This window comes from Malaya genurostris, chromosome 1 (genome assembly GCF_030247185.1).
Source record: "Malaya genurostris strain Urasoe2022 chromosome 1, Malgen_1.1, whole genome shotgun sequence".
In the NCBI taxonomy this organism is placed as follows: Eukaryota; Metazoa; Arthropoda; class Insecta; order Diptera; family Culicidae; genus Malaya; species Malaya genurostris.
In genome coordinates this window covers 79,702,180-79,719,669 of record NC_080570.1, presented here as the reverse complement: position 1 = coordinate 79,719,669, position 17,490 = coordinate 79,702,180, and the positions used below count along the sequence as shown (strand labels likewise).

Below are 17,490 nucleotides of genomic sequence, written 5' to 3'. Positions count from 1 at the left end.
CATCTGCTTATATATTTTTTATCGGGCTTTTCATCAGTCCGAGCGTAAGTGTTGATAGTTAATAATATTAAAAACTGCAATAACACGTTTTTTTAACAACATATATTTGATGCAGGTTATCTCTGTCTTCACCGCAAGAGCGCCGGGGCAGGGTACTGAATCATTGGATACTATAAAAAGTAATATTGAATTGATTGTGGTATGTAGATAAATATTATAAATGTATATAAATGTAATTGGAATTCCTTACAAATATATAAATTGAAGAAAAATGTTCCAAAAACAAGCCTTCAAATTATTTCGAAAGAAATCATTTTACTTGTAAAAACAAAACAAAATGAATAATTTCTACAAACAAACAAACATTTCAAGTTGATATCTTATCATTTATTTCAACTGCCAAGTTTAGAAATTCAAAACACTATAAATATTACCTTTATCCAAAATTAGTTCATTTCAAACTGATTTTGATAGTTGAATTTACTATGAAATTGTTTATCAAGAAATTGACAGGAACGCACAAGTAAAATATTTGTTGGTATTACCAAAATAATTATAGAAAGAAACTAATCCACTGAGCAAAATCAAATACCTAGTTTTGTTGTTTCAAGCAACAATATTTGCTACACTGAGCCAAATTATCACTTTCACATTATATGACATTGTAATGATTTTGCACTATTGGAATTCTCAATGATAGCTATGTGGTGTATTCAACATCATGTCAAGTATATATGTTAATGCTATGAAGCATAACATTCTTCTGGAGGTTATTCTCATATGATTTCAATATAGCAAATGAAATTTCTTGTCTGAATCGAATCTATTAGCGTGTTCTATAGTCACAAATAGGCAAATCATATAAGAAATATCGGAAAACCTTTTGAAATGCATTTGGTATTATATTGAAACGTATTTATTCAGGTTAATGTAGTCCATTTTATATGCCATATAAAATAAAACAAAGTCAACGTTCTGTTCATAACAAATTAAAATATTTATTTATATAAACATTACATATTACCGTTTTATTATCATATCACCTAATCATATATCACTTTTATTATAATCCTTTCCGATGTTCGCCAACTCAAATAAACCGATACCACAACCTGATTGAAGTGAAAAAGTGTTATTGAGTACAAAATATATACGAAGTAAAATACATACCACTCAAAACTTCTAGAAAATGTTGCGGAAATCCCAACTCGAATAAAACGCGTTGTTCTCGGGTAGCCATCATTATTTTTTCCGTATTTGTTAAATTTTGTTATATACATGTCATCGAACATTCATACAGCTCATATATGATATTCCCAATATTTTCACTATGGCTATGGATATTTGAAAGTTATTGTATATTATATAAATTTCATATACACTATCAATTATAGTTATATGTTTCCATATGACATCTATAATAAATAAAAACAATTGATTCATATGACACATTTAATGAATAGAAAAAAGATTTTCATTTCAGTGTATATTAAACCAATTTTTTTTGTCACTATTTCAACAAAATAAATCGTTACGTGAAGTCCAGATTTAGTTACATTTACAATATTTTTCTCTGCGTGTGTGAGTAGCAACAGTAAAATCAGCCAATCAGAAACTGGTTCATTTTGGAACAAAAGCAGCCCCCCCAGTTGTCAGGTCTTGTCTTAGGTGGTAACATTTGCATGCCTTTTGAAGATAAACTAACAATTCATTGACTAATCATAAATTGATCTGAGAATATACGATAATTTCTAAACGCGATTTGAAACCAAAGTCGAAACATTCATCGATGATTTTCTCCATTTGCTGTCCATATGAAATAACTTCTCGACTGTCAAATTTTAATTTAAAAAAAAACGCACTGCCAAAACCGCCCTATTTCGCCACCAGTGTCAATTCTACATCATGCTGGGCATGACTGTTAATCAGAGATGCCAGACATTTTCATAGTAAATCAGCATTGTTTTGTAAAATAAATCTGTATTTATCTGTAATTATCTGTTTTCGAGTATTTATCGACCAAATTCAATATCATTTGGGGGTTAACCTAAGTTTGTGCTTAGGGCACATAACCGTTTTTACTTTTCTTTACGTTTCGCCAGTGCAAAGCAGTTCAAATTGAACTGCTTAGTGCAAACTTAAGCAGTTCAAGTTGAATCACCAAGCAGACGTTAAGTTAAAGCTATTTGTAAAACACGTTTTAATTGGCACCGAAGTGTCATGTTTTTGCTGACGTGCCGAACGAAAAACCTCAGTTTGTGCTTAGGGCACATAACCGTTTTTACTTTTCTTTACGTTTCGTCTTAGACTCGTCAGTGCAGAGCAGTTCAAATTGAACAGCTTAGTGCAAACTTAAACAGTTCAACTTGAACCGCTAAGCAGACGTGAAGTTAATGCTATTTGCAAAATTAGTTTTGCAAATAGCATTAACTTAACGTCATAAATTGAAATGAATATCATTTGTGCAGATATTAGATTGTTTTATCTCGTCACTGCGATCAAACTCTAATAAATAGCTTTGCTGGAAAAGTTTATTTAGTTTTCTTCCTTTTTGTAAAATCTTTATTAAATTTAGGAAATCTGTGCTCTGCATTAAATCTGTATGCGTATGTAAAAATCTGTTTAAATGGCATCTCTGGTGTTGATTCTACATAGTGAGTTGTCACAATTTTACATACTTCTGATCCTAGCTTCTGTCCACGTATTGGGTTATCATGGTATATGCAATTTAGTCTGAAGCTTAAGGTTCGATATTTACACCATTTAGTTGTTTTTTCGAAGTATACTGTTTCAATTAAACAAGTTTTGTGCGTTGTTTACTGGAAATGTGAGTGGAGATGCGAATTAGAATTCTATGATTTTTTGTATACGTCATCTATGGAGTGGTGATATTTTCAATAGTTATAAATCATTAAAATCAATTTTCAGTTCATAGGATTAGAAGCATATAATATCAAACAACCAGAAAATGTCTCTTTCGGAGGGATCTTGCTATACTATTATTAACGCTCAAGAAACTGAGCCTTACAATGAAATGCAGCTGAAAATGGATCTTGGTATGTTTATTTTTTTGTTGTCAATGCTTTCAATTTCAATATTTTTTCTTATAGAAAAAGGCGAACTGAATGTCAAAATAGATACTTTAAAAAAAGTTATTCAACTTCTTCTAAATGGGGAACGTCTTCCCAGTTTATTAATGACTATTATTCGGTTTGTTCTACCGCTGCAAAATCACACTATCAAAAAACTGTTACTTATATATTGGGAAATCGTCCCGAAGACATCTTCAGATGGTAAACTGTTACAGGAAATGATTCTGGTTTGTGATGCATATCGAAAAGACTTGCAGCATCCTAATGAATTTCTCAGAGGATCAACATTGCGATTTTTGTGTAAACTGAAAGAACCGGAACTGCTGGAACCACTAATGCCGGCAATACGTGCATGTCTTGAGCATCGTCACTCATACGTCAGAAGAAACGCAGTGTTGGCTATATTTACCATTTACAAAAATTTTGAATGGCTTGTTCCTGATGGTCCTGAGCTGATTGCTAATTTTTTGGACACCCAACAAGACATGTCATGTAAGCGCAACGCTTTTCTCATGCTACTTCATGCTGACCAAGAAAGAGCTTTAAACTATTTGGCTTCGTGTCTCGATCAAGTAAATAATTTTGGAGATATTCTTCAACTTGTAATTGTTGAGCTTATCTACAAGGTGTGTCATGCAAATCCTTCAGAACGATCACGTTTCATTCGTTGCATTTATAATTTGTTGAACTCTAGTTCTAATGCAGTTCGTTATGAAGCTGCTGGAACCTTAGTAACACTATCAACGGCTCCAACAGCAATTAAAGCAGCAGTCAGTTGTTATATCGAGTTAATTATAACTGAAAGCGATAACAATGTAAAATTAATCGTCTTGGATCGTTTAATTGCGCTGAAGGAGAATGAAAATATGGAACGTGTAATCCAGGAGCTTGTGATGGACATTCTAAGAGTTTTATCTGCGACTGATATTGAAGTTCGTCGTAAAACTCTAACACTTGCCATGGAACTAGTTTCTTCTAGAAATATCAAAGAGATGGTGTTGGTGTTGAAGAAGGAAGTTTCCAAAACTCATAACATTGAACACGAAGATACCGGTAAATATCGTCAACTGTTGGTGCGCACTCTACATAACTGTTGCATTAAATTTCCCGACGTTGCTGAAACAGTTATTCCCGTGTTAGTTGAATTCCTGTCTGATTCAAATGAATTAGCGGCTGCAGATGTGCTTATTTTTGTGCGAGAAGCTATTCAAAAATTTCCTCATTTGCAATTACATGTTATTGAAAAACTTTTGGAAGCCTTTCCTGCTATAAAATCCCCTAAAATTCAACGAGCTGCACTATGGATTCTAGGAGAATATTCTAATACAGTAAAAGACATTTTGGATGTGATGAACGTTATTTATCAGACCCTGGGTGAAGTTCCCATTGTTGAGTCAGAGCAGCGTCGTCTTACTGGTGAAGAGAACGAAGTAGACAGAGCCCATAATGAAGTTTCAGCAGGTGTCCCTAATAATAAAGTTACTTCCGATGGAACTTATGCTACACAAAGTGCGTTTAGTGTGGCACCGTAAGTACCATTTCTGTTACAGATAAATTTATTATAATGATAATTTTTAATTGTAGTATATCAAAAAAAGTGGAACGCCCACCTCTACGGCAATATCTAATGGATGGAGACTTTTTCATTGGTGCTACACTTGCCTCCACGTTAACTAAGCTCGTATTACGATATGTTGAACTTGAGCCCAATGAAAAGAAACAAAATCGTCTCTGCACCAGTGCCATGCTAATAATGAGCTCTATCCTGCATCTGGGTAAATCAGGATTGCCTGCAAAAGCCATTACTAACGATGATCGTGATCGTATTTTTCTGTGTCTCAAAACACTTAGTCAACGAACGCCGGAAATTGTACAAATATTTAAACAATCTTGTCGCGTTGCTTTGGCAAATATGTTAATTGCGCAGAATGAAGAAGAGCAACAAATGCAAAAAGAGAAACAACAAGTTGCAACTAAAATTCAGCCCGATGATCCGATTTCTTTTACGCAATTGGCTAACGGAAGAAACGATCAGTTAGGTGAAAATGTTTTCGAATCGAGTTTAAATCAAGCTCTTGCTGGAATCAAAAACACATCTATAACTGGTGTGGCTTCATCTGGTAATAAACTAAACAAAGTTACCCAGTTGACTGGATTTTCGGATCCGGTTTATGCTGAGGCCTATGTCCATGTAAATCAGTACGATATTGTCCTGGATGTGCTGGTTGTCAATCAAACCAATGATACATTACAAAACTGTACCTTGGAGCTTGCAACTGTTGGTGACTTGAAGCTGGTTGAAAGACCACATCCGGTAGTACTAGCCCCACATGATTTTTGTAATATCAAAGCGAATGTGAAAGTATCATCGACAGAAAATGGAATAATTTTTGGCAATATTGGTAAGTTTCTATCATTCACTACTCTTAAATGTATTTCTAACTAGTACACTCAAGTCCTTTGACGTGAATACGACTTTTTTACATTTTCAAAATTTACCCCATGAGAGAGCGATACGTTTTCGATCGTGAATGTCTCTTGTTGTATCTAACGTATCCATTTTTTGCTACACGCCATCGGTAATATGATCTTTATTTTATTTTTATTTGGGAGCAGGAAAAAGCCCGATGGAGATCAAATTTTTCAATCTCTCTCTCCAGCAGACATAAAACCTCCTCATCAGTATCAACAAATTACAATGATCCAACAGATACATTTGGACTTAACACTAACAATTAGAACTAACAATCAAAACTAACAATTAAAGCTAGTAATTAAAACTAAACCTATAACTAGTTGATGACACCAAGCATTAAATGGCAGTAATAGTGCTCTTTCTTAAAAGGTGAGAGAGAGTAGGCGAATGGAGTACGAGGGTTGGTGGAGGAGGTGGTAAAGGAGCGTGAACTAACGACGATGTTAGAATCGGCATGTAGATCTAATTAGTGATCAAAGAAAGCATGGTGGAAGACAGAGAAAAAGAGGAAGGAACGACCGGGTTAATTTCTGCGAGCAAATCTATTTAGTGTCCAATGAAGATGGTGGAGAGACGAAGTGGGGGTTGAACGAAAAAACAATATTGTCGGTAACAAAACAAATACTGATCGTAAGACTAATCTGACAAGTGATCACGAAACAATCGTTTAATCATATTTCGAGATAAATGAAAGTCAAAAACATTGGAACAGTTGTGAAAGTTCGGCACATACTGGAGAATGGTTCATTGTACCCATAATTTGTTCTTGCAATAGGTAATCTGAGAAAGGGGTGGGAACGTAGATTACGTCGATGAATGTCGAGATTAATCAACTGCTAAAGCTCGGGACAGTCAGTGTCTAGACCGATTAGCAATACGCGACTTTCATAGCTCGGTAGTTGATGAGGATTGGTCCAAGGTAAATGGCGAACAGCGAATCGAACGAATCTAAGTGGAATCGACTCGATTCTACAAACGCCATTGAGGTTGTGAGGGTTCCAAACAGCTGGACAATATTCCTGAGTAGAGCGAACGAGTGAACAGTATAGGGATTTCAAGCAGTAAACAACCGTAAAATGCTTAGCCGTTCTCATCGCGAATCCAAGGCAGCGAGAAACTTTAGCCACAATGTAGTTGGTGTGTTGCTTGAATGTTAACTGCTCGCCAAAAAAACACCGAGGTCCTTGATGCTCGTCGATCTACCGATCATGAATCGCTCAATAAAGTATTCGAATTTCAAAGGCACTTTTTTTCCTCGTAAACGTAATGATCGAGCATTTTTTCTGGATTAACGGTCATGTGATTCAATTTGAACCAATCCGAAAAGATTTCCATTTGTCGTTGAAGAAACGTCGCACCCTCTGAGTTGCGAATAACACGGTAGATCTTGAGGTCATCTGCAAAAAATATGCGCAGTCCTTCCAGAGAAAAATTAACGTCGTTAAAGTAAAGCAAGAAGATCAAAGTGTATTAGTTAGTAAGTTAGTATATAAGTTCCTTTTCCCCATTACACAAAACAAGTAGGTTTGAAATTTTCCCTACACAAAAATCTCAGAATTGCGGAAGCAAATGATGTGCTCATGGTAATAACCAAATCATACACACTTAAAACCATTTCTTGAGCTCGGCATAATAAAATGCCGAAACTGATCAGCAACACGTAAATTTGCTGATTGCTCAGTAATCAATACGCATGTTTCTGAACTTCGTTAAATGCATTCACTGATATTTCGGTAAAATGCTAAACTTTGCCGAAATTTGGCATAATTGCTTGCTGAATTTATCAGTAAACAACAGATATGCCGACATCAGCAGAGACGTTTGCCGAGATTTCGGAATATGCGCTAGCTGTTGCCAAGATTCAGCACGACAGCTGTCATTTATTGCCGCGTTACATTTTCGCTTCGCATTATGCGATTATTTTCTAATGAAATTCTCGAGTGAAAAAATGGATAATCTTCGAAGAAGCGTGGAACCACTTGCAAGTATAAATATTGAATAAATATAGTGACATGTTTCGCTTTATAAAAAGCGACTTTATCAGAGCACTCGTCATTATAAGTGAAAAACACCCAACACGGGGCTCAAAGCGTCCTCGAGACAAAACTTTGGGTGATATGCGAAAAAATAACCCAATGCATGGAATAATTCAATAGATCAAAGTAAGTTTATTTTTTGAACAATATCGTATATGCATCATTAAATATTGAACATTTTTGTAAACCAAAAATCAATACATATATTTATTTTCATATTTCCAGCTCGACTCAAGGTGGCCGCATCTGGAAACGCCGCTTTTTTATGCTACATGTTTTCAGGTAGAGGCTTTAAGCACTACTGGCAACAAATTTGTAAGCCTCCTTTAAGTGTTAATAAAATGAATTTTTGATCCTGAATGGCGTGTTTATAATGTTGAGAAATTACAAACAAAATTAATTGACTATATTTTTAATTACTGATGATTCGGTAATTTATTTTTTTTCATTTTTTTCGTTTTATTGGATTGCCGAATATTCAGTGAACGTTTCACTGAGCAAACAGTAAATCTTATGCTGACGATTTCGGCAATATTTGACGTTTGTCAAATTTGAGGGTGCCGAGACGCTCAGTAATTTTATTTTTGCCGAGATGATTGCTGATTACTCGGCTGTGCGAATCTCGGCATTTTTTTGCCGAGATTCAGCTAAAAAATTTAAGTGTGTATATATGCAGAGCCATGCAGAATTCCAGATGTTGGCTCCCCTGCAGAATTCCAGATGTTGCAACCAATTCTTCCGAAACACAATCGTCATTTTTACCCACAAGATGACGATTCCTGAGATATGAGTAGCCATCGTAGGACGATATATATATATATATATATATATATATATATATATATATATATATATATATATATATATATATATATATATATATATATATATATATATATATATATATATATATATATATATATATATATATATATATATATATATATATATATATATATATATATATATATATATATATATATATATATATATATATATATATATATATATATATATATATATATATATATATATATATATATATATATATATATATATATATATATATATATATATATATATATATATATATATATATATATATATATATATATATATATATATATATATATATATATATATATATATATATATATATATATATATATATATATATATATATATATATATATATATATATATATATATATATATATATATATATATATATATATATATATATATATATATATATATATATATATATATATATATATATATATATATATATATATATATATATATATATATATATATATATATATATATATATATATATATATATATATATATATATATATATATATATATATATATATATATATATATATATATATATATATATATATATATATATATATATATATATATATATATATATATATATATATATATATATATATATATATATATATATATATATATATATATATATATATATATATATATATATATATATATATATATATATATATATATATATATATATATGATTTGGTTATTATCATGAGGACATCATTTGCTTACGCAATTCTGAGATTTTTGTGTAAGGAAAATTCTAAACCTACTTGTATTGTGTAATGGGGAAAAGGAACTTATATACTAACTTACTAACTAATACAGAGAGCGAATCGATTCAATTGAAAATTGCATCGATTTTTGTCGGAACTTGGTTATAATATTATGTGACATTACATCTAATGGTTCTTTATTTGTGAGTCTGTGTAACTCATTTGTACTAAACCAGGGAGGACGCTTCAAAATCATTTTCAGAATTTTATTCTGAATCCCTTGAAGCGTTTTCTTCCTGGTGGAACAACTACTTGACCAAATTGTTACTGCATAAAGCATGGCTGGTCTGAAAATTTGTTTATAAATTAACAATTTGTTTTTTAGACAGAGCTTAGAATTTCTGTTCATAAGAGGATATAAACATTTATTATATTTATTACACTTTGCCAGGATTCCTTCAATGTGATCCTTGAAAGTGAGTTTTTTTGTCATACGTTAAACCTAAGTATTTAGCTTGATCAGACCATGTCAATTCCTAGCCATTCAATTTGAGAATGTGATTATTGTTTGGTTTAAGAAAAGAAGCTCTTGGCTTATGAGGAAAGATAATTAATTGCGTTTTTGCTGCATTTGGTTTAATTTTCCATTTTGACAGATAATCACTGAAAATATTTAAACTTCTTTGTAGGCGACTGCAGATCACTCTTAGATTTCTACCTGTGGCTAACAGACTTGTGTCATCACAGAATAGCGATTTCTGACAGCCAACGGGTAGATTTGGAAGATCAGAAGTGAAAATATTATACGAGATTGGAGCTACGCTCGAACCCTGCGGAACTCCGGCTCGTACGGGTAGCAATTCAGATTTACAATTCTGATAGCTAACCTGAAGAGTACGATCAGTTAAATAATTTTGAATCATTTTGATTGAATAAATAGGAAACTGGAAATCAGACATTTTTGCTATTAAACCTTTGTGCCAAATACTGTCGAATGCTTCTTCTATGTCTAGAAGAGCAACTCCAATGGATAACCCAGAAGATTTATTTGCTTTTATCATGTTCGTAGCTCTGACAAGTTGATGAGTAGTTGAATGTTCATGACGAAATCCAAACTGCTCTGGTAAAAAAATTGAGTTCTCATTTATATGAGACATCATTCTCAACAAGATATTTTTTTCAAAAACTTTACTGATAGAAGAAAGTAAGCTAATTGGTCGATAACTTGATGTTTCTGCTGGGTTTTTATCAGGTTTGAGGATAGGAATTACTTTAGCGTTTTTCCATCTTTTTGGGAAGTAAGCTAATGAAAAACACTTGTTGAAAATATTAACCAGGAGTCTCAAGGCAACATCGGGAAGATTTTTAATAAGAATATTAAAAATTCCATCATTACCAGGAGCCTTCATGCAGTGTTGGTGATTGCCGAAAATTTGACAGAAGCTGCTATATTGCTATCTATATTGTATACAACATTTTCAATCCGTTAGAAGATGCTACAAGAACTCGAGTCATTCAATGCATGAACCGCGAAAGAATTTTTCTACATTTCTTCGCTCCATTTTATACTCTGAGTATTTCACGGCCCTTGAAAAAAATACAGTCTGATAATGATCGTTGCTGTGGGGAATTTCCCAAGAGAGGATCGCAAGTTGACAATTATCGCAGAAAATCGAATCGCTGGTTCAACTTGATGTTTCTCATACTAGGTTGCAATATTTCAAAACCCTTGTGTGGAGCATTCACATACATTTTCATAGACACAACTTATACAAAGCTTATATGTACATAGTTAGAATAAGCGGCAATAGTAAAATGATTATATCGCAATTATCCACTACCCATACAGTATCGGATCGCGAAACGAGAATAAGCGACCGTTTTTTGCTTCAGAGAGGATCCCCACAGCAGCGTGCTAACCTTTGATTCTCAGAAATGTCATCGAAAAAAATTCGCTCTCGCACTGGTGTCTATTCTATGTTAAATGAGCCATGCCGGGTGTTTGTTGTTGCGATGATATTAGTCTCTCTTTGATGGCACTGATTCAATCGTGTGAAGAGTGAAGAGTGAGTATTCTTTGATACGATAAAAGCCATCCTTGCCTTCATGTTTTTAAGTTTGCTAATAATTGATTTAATTTCATCAAAATTCGTCTCAATAATGTCATCGTGTGATAACACTTGGGTTGAAATATGATCATATTTCAGTGAGACTTCATTTTCAATAGAACTCACAAGGTTCAAATTAAAATTTTGAACACTCTCGAACTGCTGAGCAAGTTTTTGAGCTTTTTCGTCATTTGTAAGAAGTATTTGATTTCCTTCCTGGAGAGCAGGAATTGGTTTCTGAGGTTTCTTAAGAATCTTAGAAAGTTTCCAGAAAGGTTTAGAATAAGGTTTAATTTGTTCAACTTCTGTAGCGAAATTTTCATTTCGCAGAAGAGTAAATCTATGTTTAATTTCTTTTTGTAAATCCTTAACTATGTTTTCCATAGCAGGATCACGAGAACGTTCATATTGACGTCGACGAACATTCTTCAACCGAATGAGCAGTTGAAGGTTGTCATCGATGATAGGAGAATTTAATTTAGTTTGAGCTTTGGGAACTAAAAGATTTCTAGCTTCGATAATGTAATGATTCAAATTATCAATTGCTGTGTCCGCAGAATTTTCTAAAATAGTTTCATGATCCACATGATTTTCAGTGTGAGATCTGTAATCCAACCAATTAGCTCTATGATAGTTGAATATAGAACTAATTGGATTAATTATAGCTTCGTTGGAAAATCTGAATGTTACAGGAAGATGATCTGAGTCAAAGTCAGCATGTGTAATCGGCTCACTACAAATGTGACTATGATCTGTTAGAACCAGATCAATTGTAGGCGGGTTTTTCACGGAAGAGAAACAAGTCGGATTACTGGGATGAAGAACTGTGAAGTAACCAGATGAGAGTTGATTATGAAGTATTTTACCATTACTGTTGTTACAATTCCACTGGACATGTTTTGCATTTAAGTCCCCTATTACGAAAAATTTCGGTCGATATCTTGTGAGTTTTTGCAAATCGCCTTTAAAGAAAATTAATTGTTCGCCGGTGCATTGGAATGGCAAATATGCTTCAGCGTTGAAATAAATTCCATGAATGGTTTCAACTTCGATTTCCAAGCTTTCAATAACTTTAGTACTGAAAGAAGGTAATATTCGATGTTTAATATGCCGTTGGACAAATTGGCAACTCCACCACCCATTCCAGTAAATCTGTCAAATCGATGAACCACATAATGTGGATTACTTTTCAATTTGACATTTGGTTTAAGAAAATTTTCTGTCACAATGGCAATATGAATTTTGTGAACTTTGAGAAAATTATAAAATTCATCTTCACTCGATTTCAAAGATCGAGCATTCCAATTTAAAATATTCAAATAATTATTTAACATCACTGTTAAATTTTAAATTCAATTTATTATAATTATTTGCGAATTGCCATCCGATTTGGAATGCTTCAAAAAGTGATGGAGTCGAATTCATTCGGATGATCATTTGAAAAAGTTGATCTTGTAAGTAGATCGTTTTATTTTCCGTTATATCACCTAAATCGACTTTGTTTAAAGATGCTAGTGGCATTGAAGGAATATTTGTAGGTAGACTGCCAATAGAACTGCCATTAGAAGAAGATGATTTGGCCGATCAACCTATTAATAAATTGTTTTCGTTAGAAGATGAACTGCACGGCGGTCCTGTGTTTTGATTATTTACATTAGAAGAATTAAGTTGTAGATTTCTACCTGTTACACTGGCGTAACTGACATTAGAAGAAGATGATGACGAGGTCGATCTACCTGTCAATAAATTGTTTCTGTTAGAAGACGAATTGGAAGGCGTACCTGTTTTTTGTTTTAAATTCGAAGAAATCAGTGCCTTAGAAGAATTAGGCGTGGCATTTGTAACGTTTTTTTTTTTGTTTTTAGGTATGTTCTGTAAATTTAAGGTCGTTGATTTAATTTGTTGTCTAAGCGAACGAGCGTTTAAAATTTTTTCCCTGACAGGACATTTCAAATAATTGGATTTATGATTTCCATCGCAATTTGAATGAAAATTTATCAGTGGTTTCATTCATTGGACAAACGTCTTTCGAATGCGATTTACCACAATTCAAACACCGTATATCCATATGACAATTTTTGGTTCCATGGCCGAAGCCTTGGCAACGACGATATTGCGTTAAGTTTGCAATACGATTATGCCATTTATAATGGTCCCAATTAATTTTAATATGGGAAATGAAACGTACTTTTTCTAAAGTTTTCAAATTGTTTACATCAGTTCGATTAAAGTGTATTAAGTAAAGTTCATGGGAAATTCCAGAGCGTGCTTTAGGAGTACCATTCGCTCTTTTTTTAAAGTATTACTTGGGAAGGGGCAAAACCAAGCAATTCTTTTAGTTCATTTTTAATTTCATCAGTACTTTGATCATTTGATATGCCTTTCAAGACATACTTGAAGGGTCTGTCTGATTTTATATCACATGAATAAAATTTATGAAGTTTCTCGAACAAATATCGAATAAGACGTTAGTAATCTTCCAATCCATCAACCAAGACTCGACATTCTCCTCTTCGTCCGATTTGAAATGAGACTTTTACTTCCGGGAGAAAAGTAGGAAGCTCAATCCGGAAAGCTTTGAAGTCGGAAATCGTCACCGTCACTGGTGGCATAGACTGTTGTTTCTTCCCAGAACGACAAGCGTCCATTTTGGGAATTTTTGAAGAATTTTCTTCTATGTCGCTACAATCGGATTCAGGAAGAATCTCGTAAATATTGTTAGATGGTATAGGATCAGCGGAAGGGAAATCCGTCCGTTGTCTTTTATTTTTACATTCAGATTCTATAAGATCGTGAATGTTATTAGAAAACTATTGAATAACGGATTGTGATTTATTCAGTATTGAATTATTTGTAGCCTTAGGCTTGTTGCCTTTCCGGTTGGACGCAGGCTTTTTTGAAATGAATGAAATTTCAAATTTTAAATAAAGACTGATTTTGTGGTAGTCGAAAAAAAGAGTGATTAGCTAGCCTTAAAAAGGCTGATTAATTTCTTAGTCACTCTAATATCACTCTTTGTATCACTTAGTCACTCTAATATCACTTATTGTATAGCCTTGAGAAAGGCTGACTAATTGTTAGTCTTTAAAAAGACTGTTAGAGATTCAGGTAGCCTTGAAAAAGACTGAAGCCTTGAATCAATGAAACTCTAGGTAGACAGAAAAAATTTCCAAGAGTCAGATCTATACGCGAACGACTGTTCAACATCGACGATACTTTATATTTTGTCTTCGACTCGCCAGTACATAACAGTTTATATAGAACTGTTATGTAACCCAGCAGTTCAACATAAACCGCTAGGCAGACATAAAGTTTCTGCTACTTGCAGACCACTTTAAAGATTTTGCACCGAAGATCTTTATTGTCGTGCCGAACGTAAACGAGATTCGTTAAATAATTTCTTAACTTGCCTCAAAACTATTCCAATCGGTGGTCATTGTCAGTAGACGGCAAATTAATTTCGGTTTTCATGTTTCTCGCTTTTCGATTAAAGGCTGGAGATTGTAGCCATAGACTCAAAGATGGATCCCAATCACATTTCTCGAACCGACTTCGATTATACTGGTTCCAGAGGTTCCTGCAATAGTGGAAATCACTCTGTTTTCTTAGAGATGGCCTATCCGACCTCAGTGCTGATTCTTGAAAAAAAGGTTTGTCCATAAACTAGTATAACCTACAGAGTCTAATGTAGGTTATACTATTTTATGGACAAACCGTTTTGTTTTCCAAGAATGTAGTCTTTGTAGACTTTGTTTTCGGGGCGAGCAGATCATTCCGTGGGCACGCGAGCTCTGCATAATTGGTGATGATGTATTTCTCTGGTGGTCTGAATTGTGTTTTTCTCGGTCGTTAAGAACAGCCCTGAGGGGCCAGTCCTTGGCTGATTTCTATAATTGAACATCTTTAGCACACAATTATAAACGGATAATCATAAACTATTTTCATTCAACAGTTTCACTTTTTCTGTACCATTTAATTCCACTATTTCACTGTCACGTTATTACACTTTCACAAAGTCACTCTACTTTAATGAAGCATAACAAACGTTACAATACAGATACGCGTATTTCGGAATGTTACTTACATCCTTCTTCAGTGTATCGGTTTTATAAGTTTGTTAAAAAAAAAAAAAAAAAAAAAACTTATAAAACCGATACACTGAAGAAGGATGTAAGTAACATTCCGAAATACGCGTATCTGTATTGTAACGTTTGTTATGCTTCATTAAAGTAGAGTGACTTTGTGAAAGTGTAATAACGTGACAGTGAAATAGTGGAATTAAATGGTACAGAAAAAGTGAAACTGTTGAATACATTCCACTAAAAGCTACAGGTAAAAAATAGTATTTTCATTCACTTCTTGGCTTATTTTGTCACAATTTACAAAAAATAAATAAAACAAAAATCGCTCATCAACTCCCCACCCCAACCACTAATAAAGCTCTATTAAAATATTTCCGATCCGGTTTAGTACACGCACAGTTCCGTGCACGGATGCAAATAATTTTACACATGATACACTTTGTGTATTCACACTTGTCCGATATTGTTTCGTGTCGGTACTAAATAACAAAATATAAAATAACAGTAAATATAAGCTTTTTGTCTAACATAATTCAATGTGTTTTAATTTCAGTGTACGACACCGTAGCATCAAATGTAGTCGTTCTTAACACAATCCATATTGACATTATGGACTATATTCTGCCCGCAAGTTGTACAGATACTGAGTTTCGTGCAATGTGGGTCGAGTTCGAATGGGAAAATAAGGTATCGGTGAATACAACGTTGACTGATTTGCATGAATATCTGAAAATGTTGGTTAAATCAACTAACATGAAGTGCCTCACACCGGAAAAAGCTCTCTCCGGACAGTGTGGATTTATGGCTGCCAATATGTACGCAAGGTTGGTCTGATAAAATTGTTATTAGTTCTTGACATTTGATATGTGTATTTTGAATTTCAGATCCATTTTTGGAGAGGACGCTTTAGCCAACTTGAGTATTGAGAAACCATCGCGCTCGGACGCCCCAGTTACAGGGCATATAAGAATACGTGCTAAGAGTCAAGTACTTTTCGTTTTATATTGTTCCATTCTTGATATTCAAGTCACTCTTCTCTTTTTTTATTTAGGGAATGGCCCTTAGTTTAGGCGATAAAATCAATCACACACAGAAGTGTCTACAAGAGAAGCTCGTTATTGCTTGAAATTGTTTGCAAAATCAGTTAAAATATATGGATATTCCTATTTAACCCAATTATTAGATTACCAATTCTATAACCATTATATTAATAAGTGTAATAATAAAAAAAATTCTCCGTAGGTGTATTCTTTTTGCTTCTTTTATTAGAAAGGATATAGAATCATATATAGAAAACTACAAGGATCAGCCCCACGGGGGTTGTTCGAGCCATTCATGTGGAACAAGGCAACCAAAATCTCCAATGATCGACATTTTCAATTATTCGTCACACTTTTGAATCCGCAAATGCAAGAGAGTCTTTATTAGGAACCAACACCGAACACGCGAACCCAGAATATTGACTCTATTCGTTGTGATTTGTATTTGTTTTATAGCCGACGAAATTACATCAATAGCCCAAATGTATGCAATTATATTTTAGTACATGCTTGCGATACGGATATCGATATTTAAGCTTCTCTTCGCAAAGCATGTGTTCAAGTTTTGTATGCAAGCAGTTATTTTTATAGCGTTTCTCTACATTACTACCATTCTGTGATTTCGGTTGAAGCGATAAACTTTTTTTATTATCAATTGAGTTCATCTTATATAAATTAGAAATTAATCTTATGCACTCAAAATTTACTCTGGGGTGGTTGTCAATTTCTCAGGCGAAACGACATAACATGGAATTTCATCCGAGCTTGCATGACACTAGATCAGAGCATACCAATTAAAGCTTCAAATCGTTTTATGGCACATTTTGCCCTGCTATCTAGCAACAACCTACCTCTAGCATGCTACGCGTAGGACTGAAACGTTAGCTAGAATTTTGCTTATATTTATAGCTCCGCGTGCTTCCAACAATTCCGCTTTTGCATCGATTGACCAATCAGAGCGATGCTTTCCCTTTGATATATCGCTTACTCCTTCAAAACCGTCAACTCTGGCAGAGAAATCCGGTATACCGGAGATTTTTGCAGACAAAATAGGACACGGCTAGCTATTAATCAACATTTCAATG

The 17,490-nt window shown here is 33.6% G+C and overlaps 1 protein-coding gene across 2 annotated transcripts; it reads left to right on the top strand.

The window, feature by feature from the left end:
* The first annotated feature begins 2,654 nt into the window (after positions 1-2,654).
* Positions 2,655-16,606, top strand: LOC131440579 (coatomer subunit beta). 2 transcript variants are annotated; one of them, XM_058611977.1, is made up of 7 exons: positions 2,655-2,827; positions 2,929-3,056; positions 3,111-4,620; positions 4,677-5,494; positions 15,919-16,189; positions 16,250-16,352; positions 16,417-16,606. In XM_058611977.1, exons 2-7 carry the CDS (start codon positions 2,969-2,971, stop codon positions 16,489-16,491), a joined length of 2,865 nt encoding a protein of 954 aa, XP_058467960.1. In that variant the 5' UTR covers positions 2,655-2,827; positions 2,929-2,968; the 3' UTR covers positions 16,492-16,606. The 2 variants fall into 2 exon arrangements, with proteins under 2 accessions (XP_058467960.1, XP_058467961.1); XM_058611978.1 differs by having other exon boundaries at positions 2,655-2,864.
* Positions 16,607-17,490: the final 884 nt, after the last annotated feature.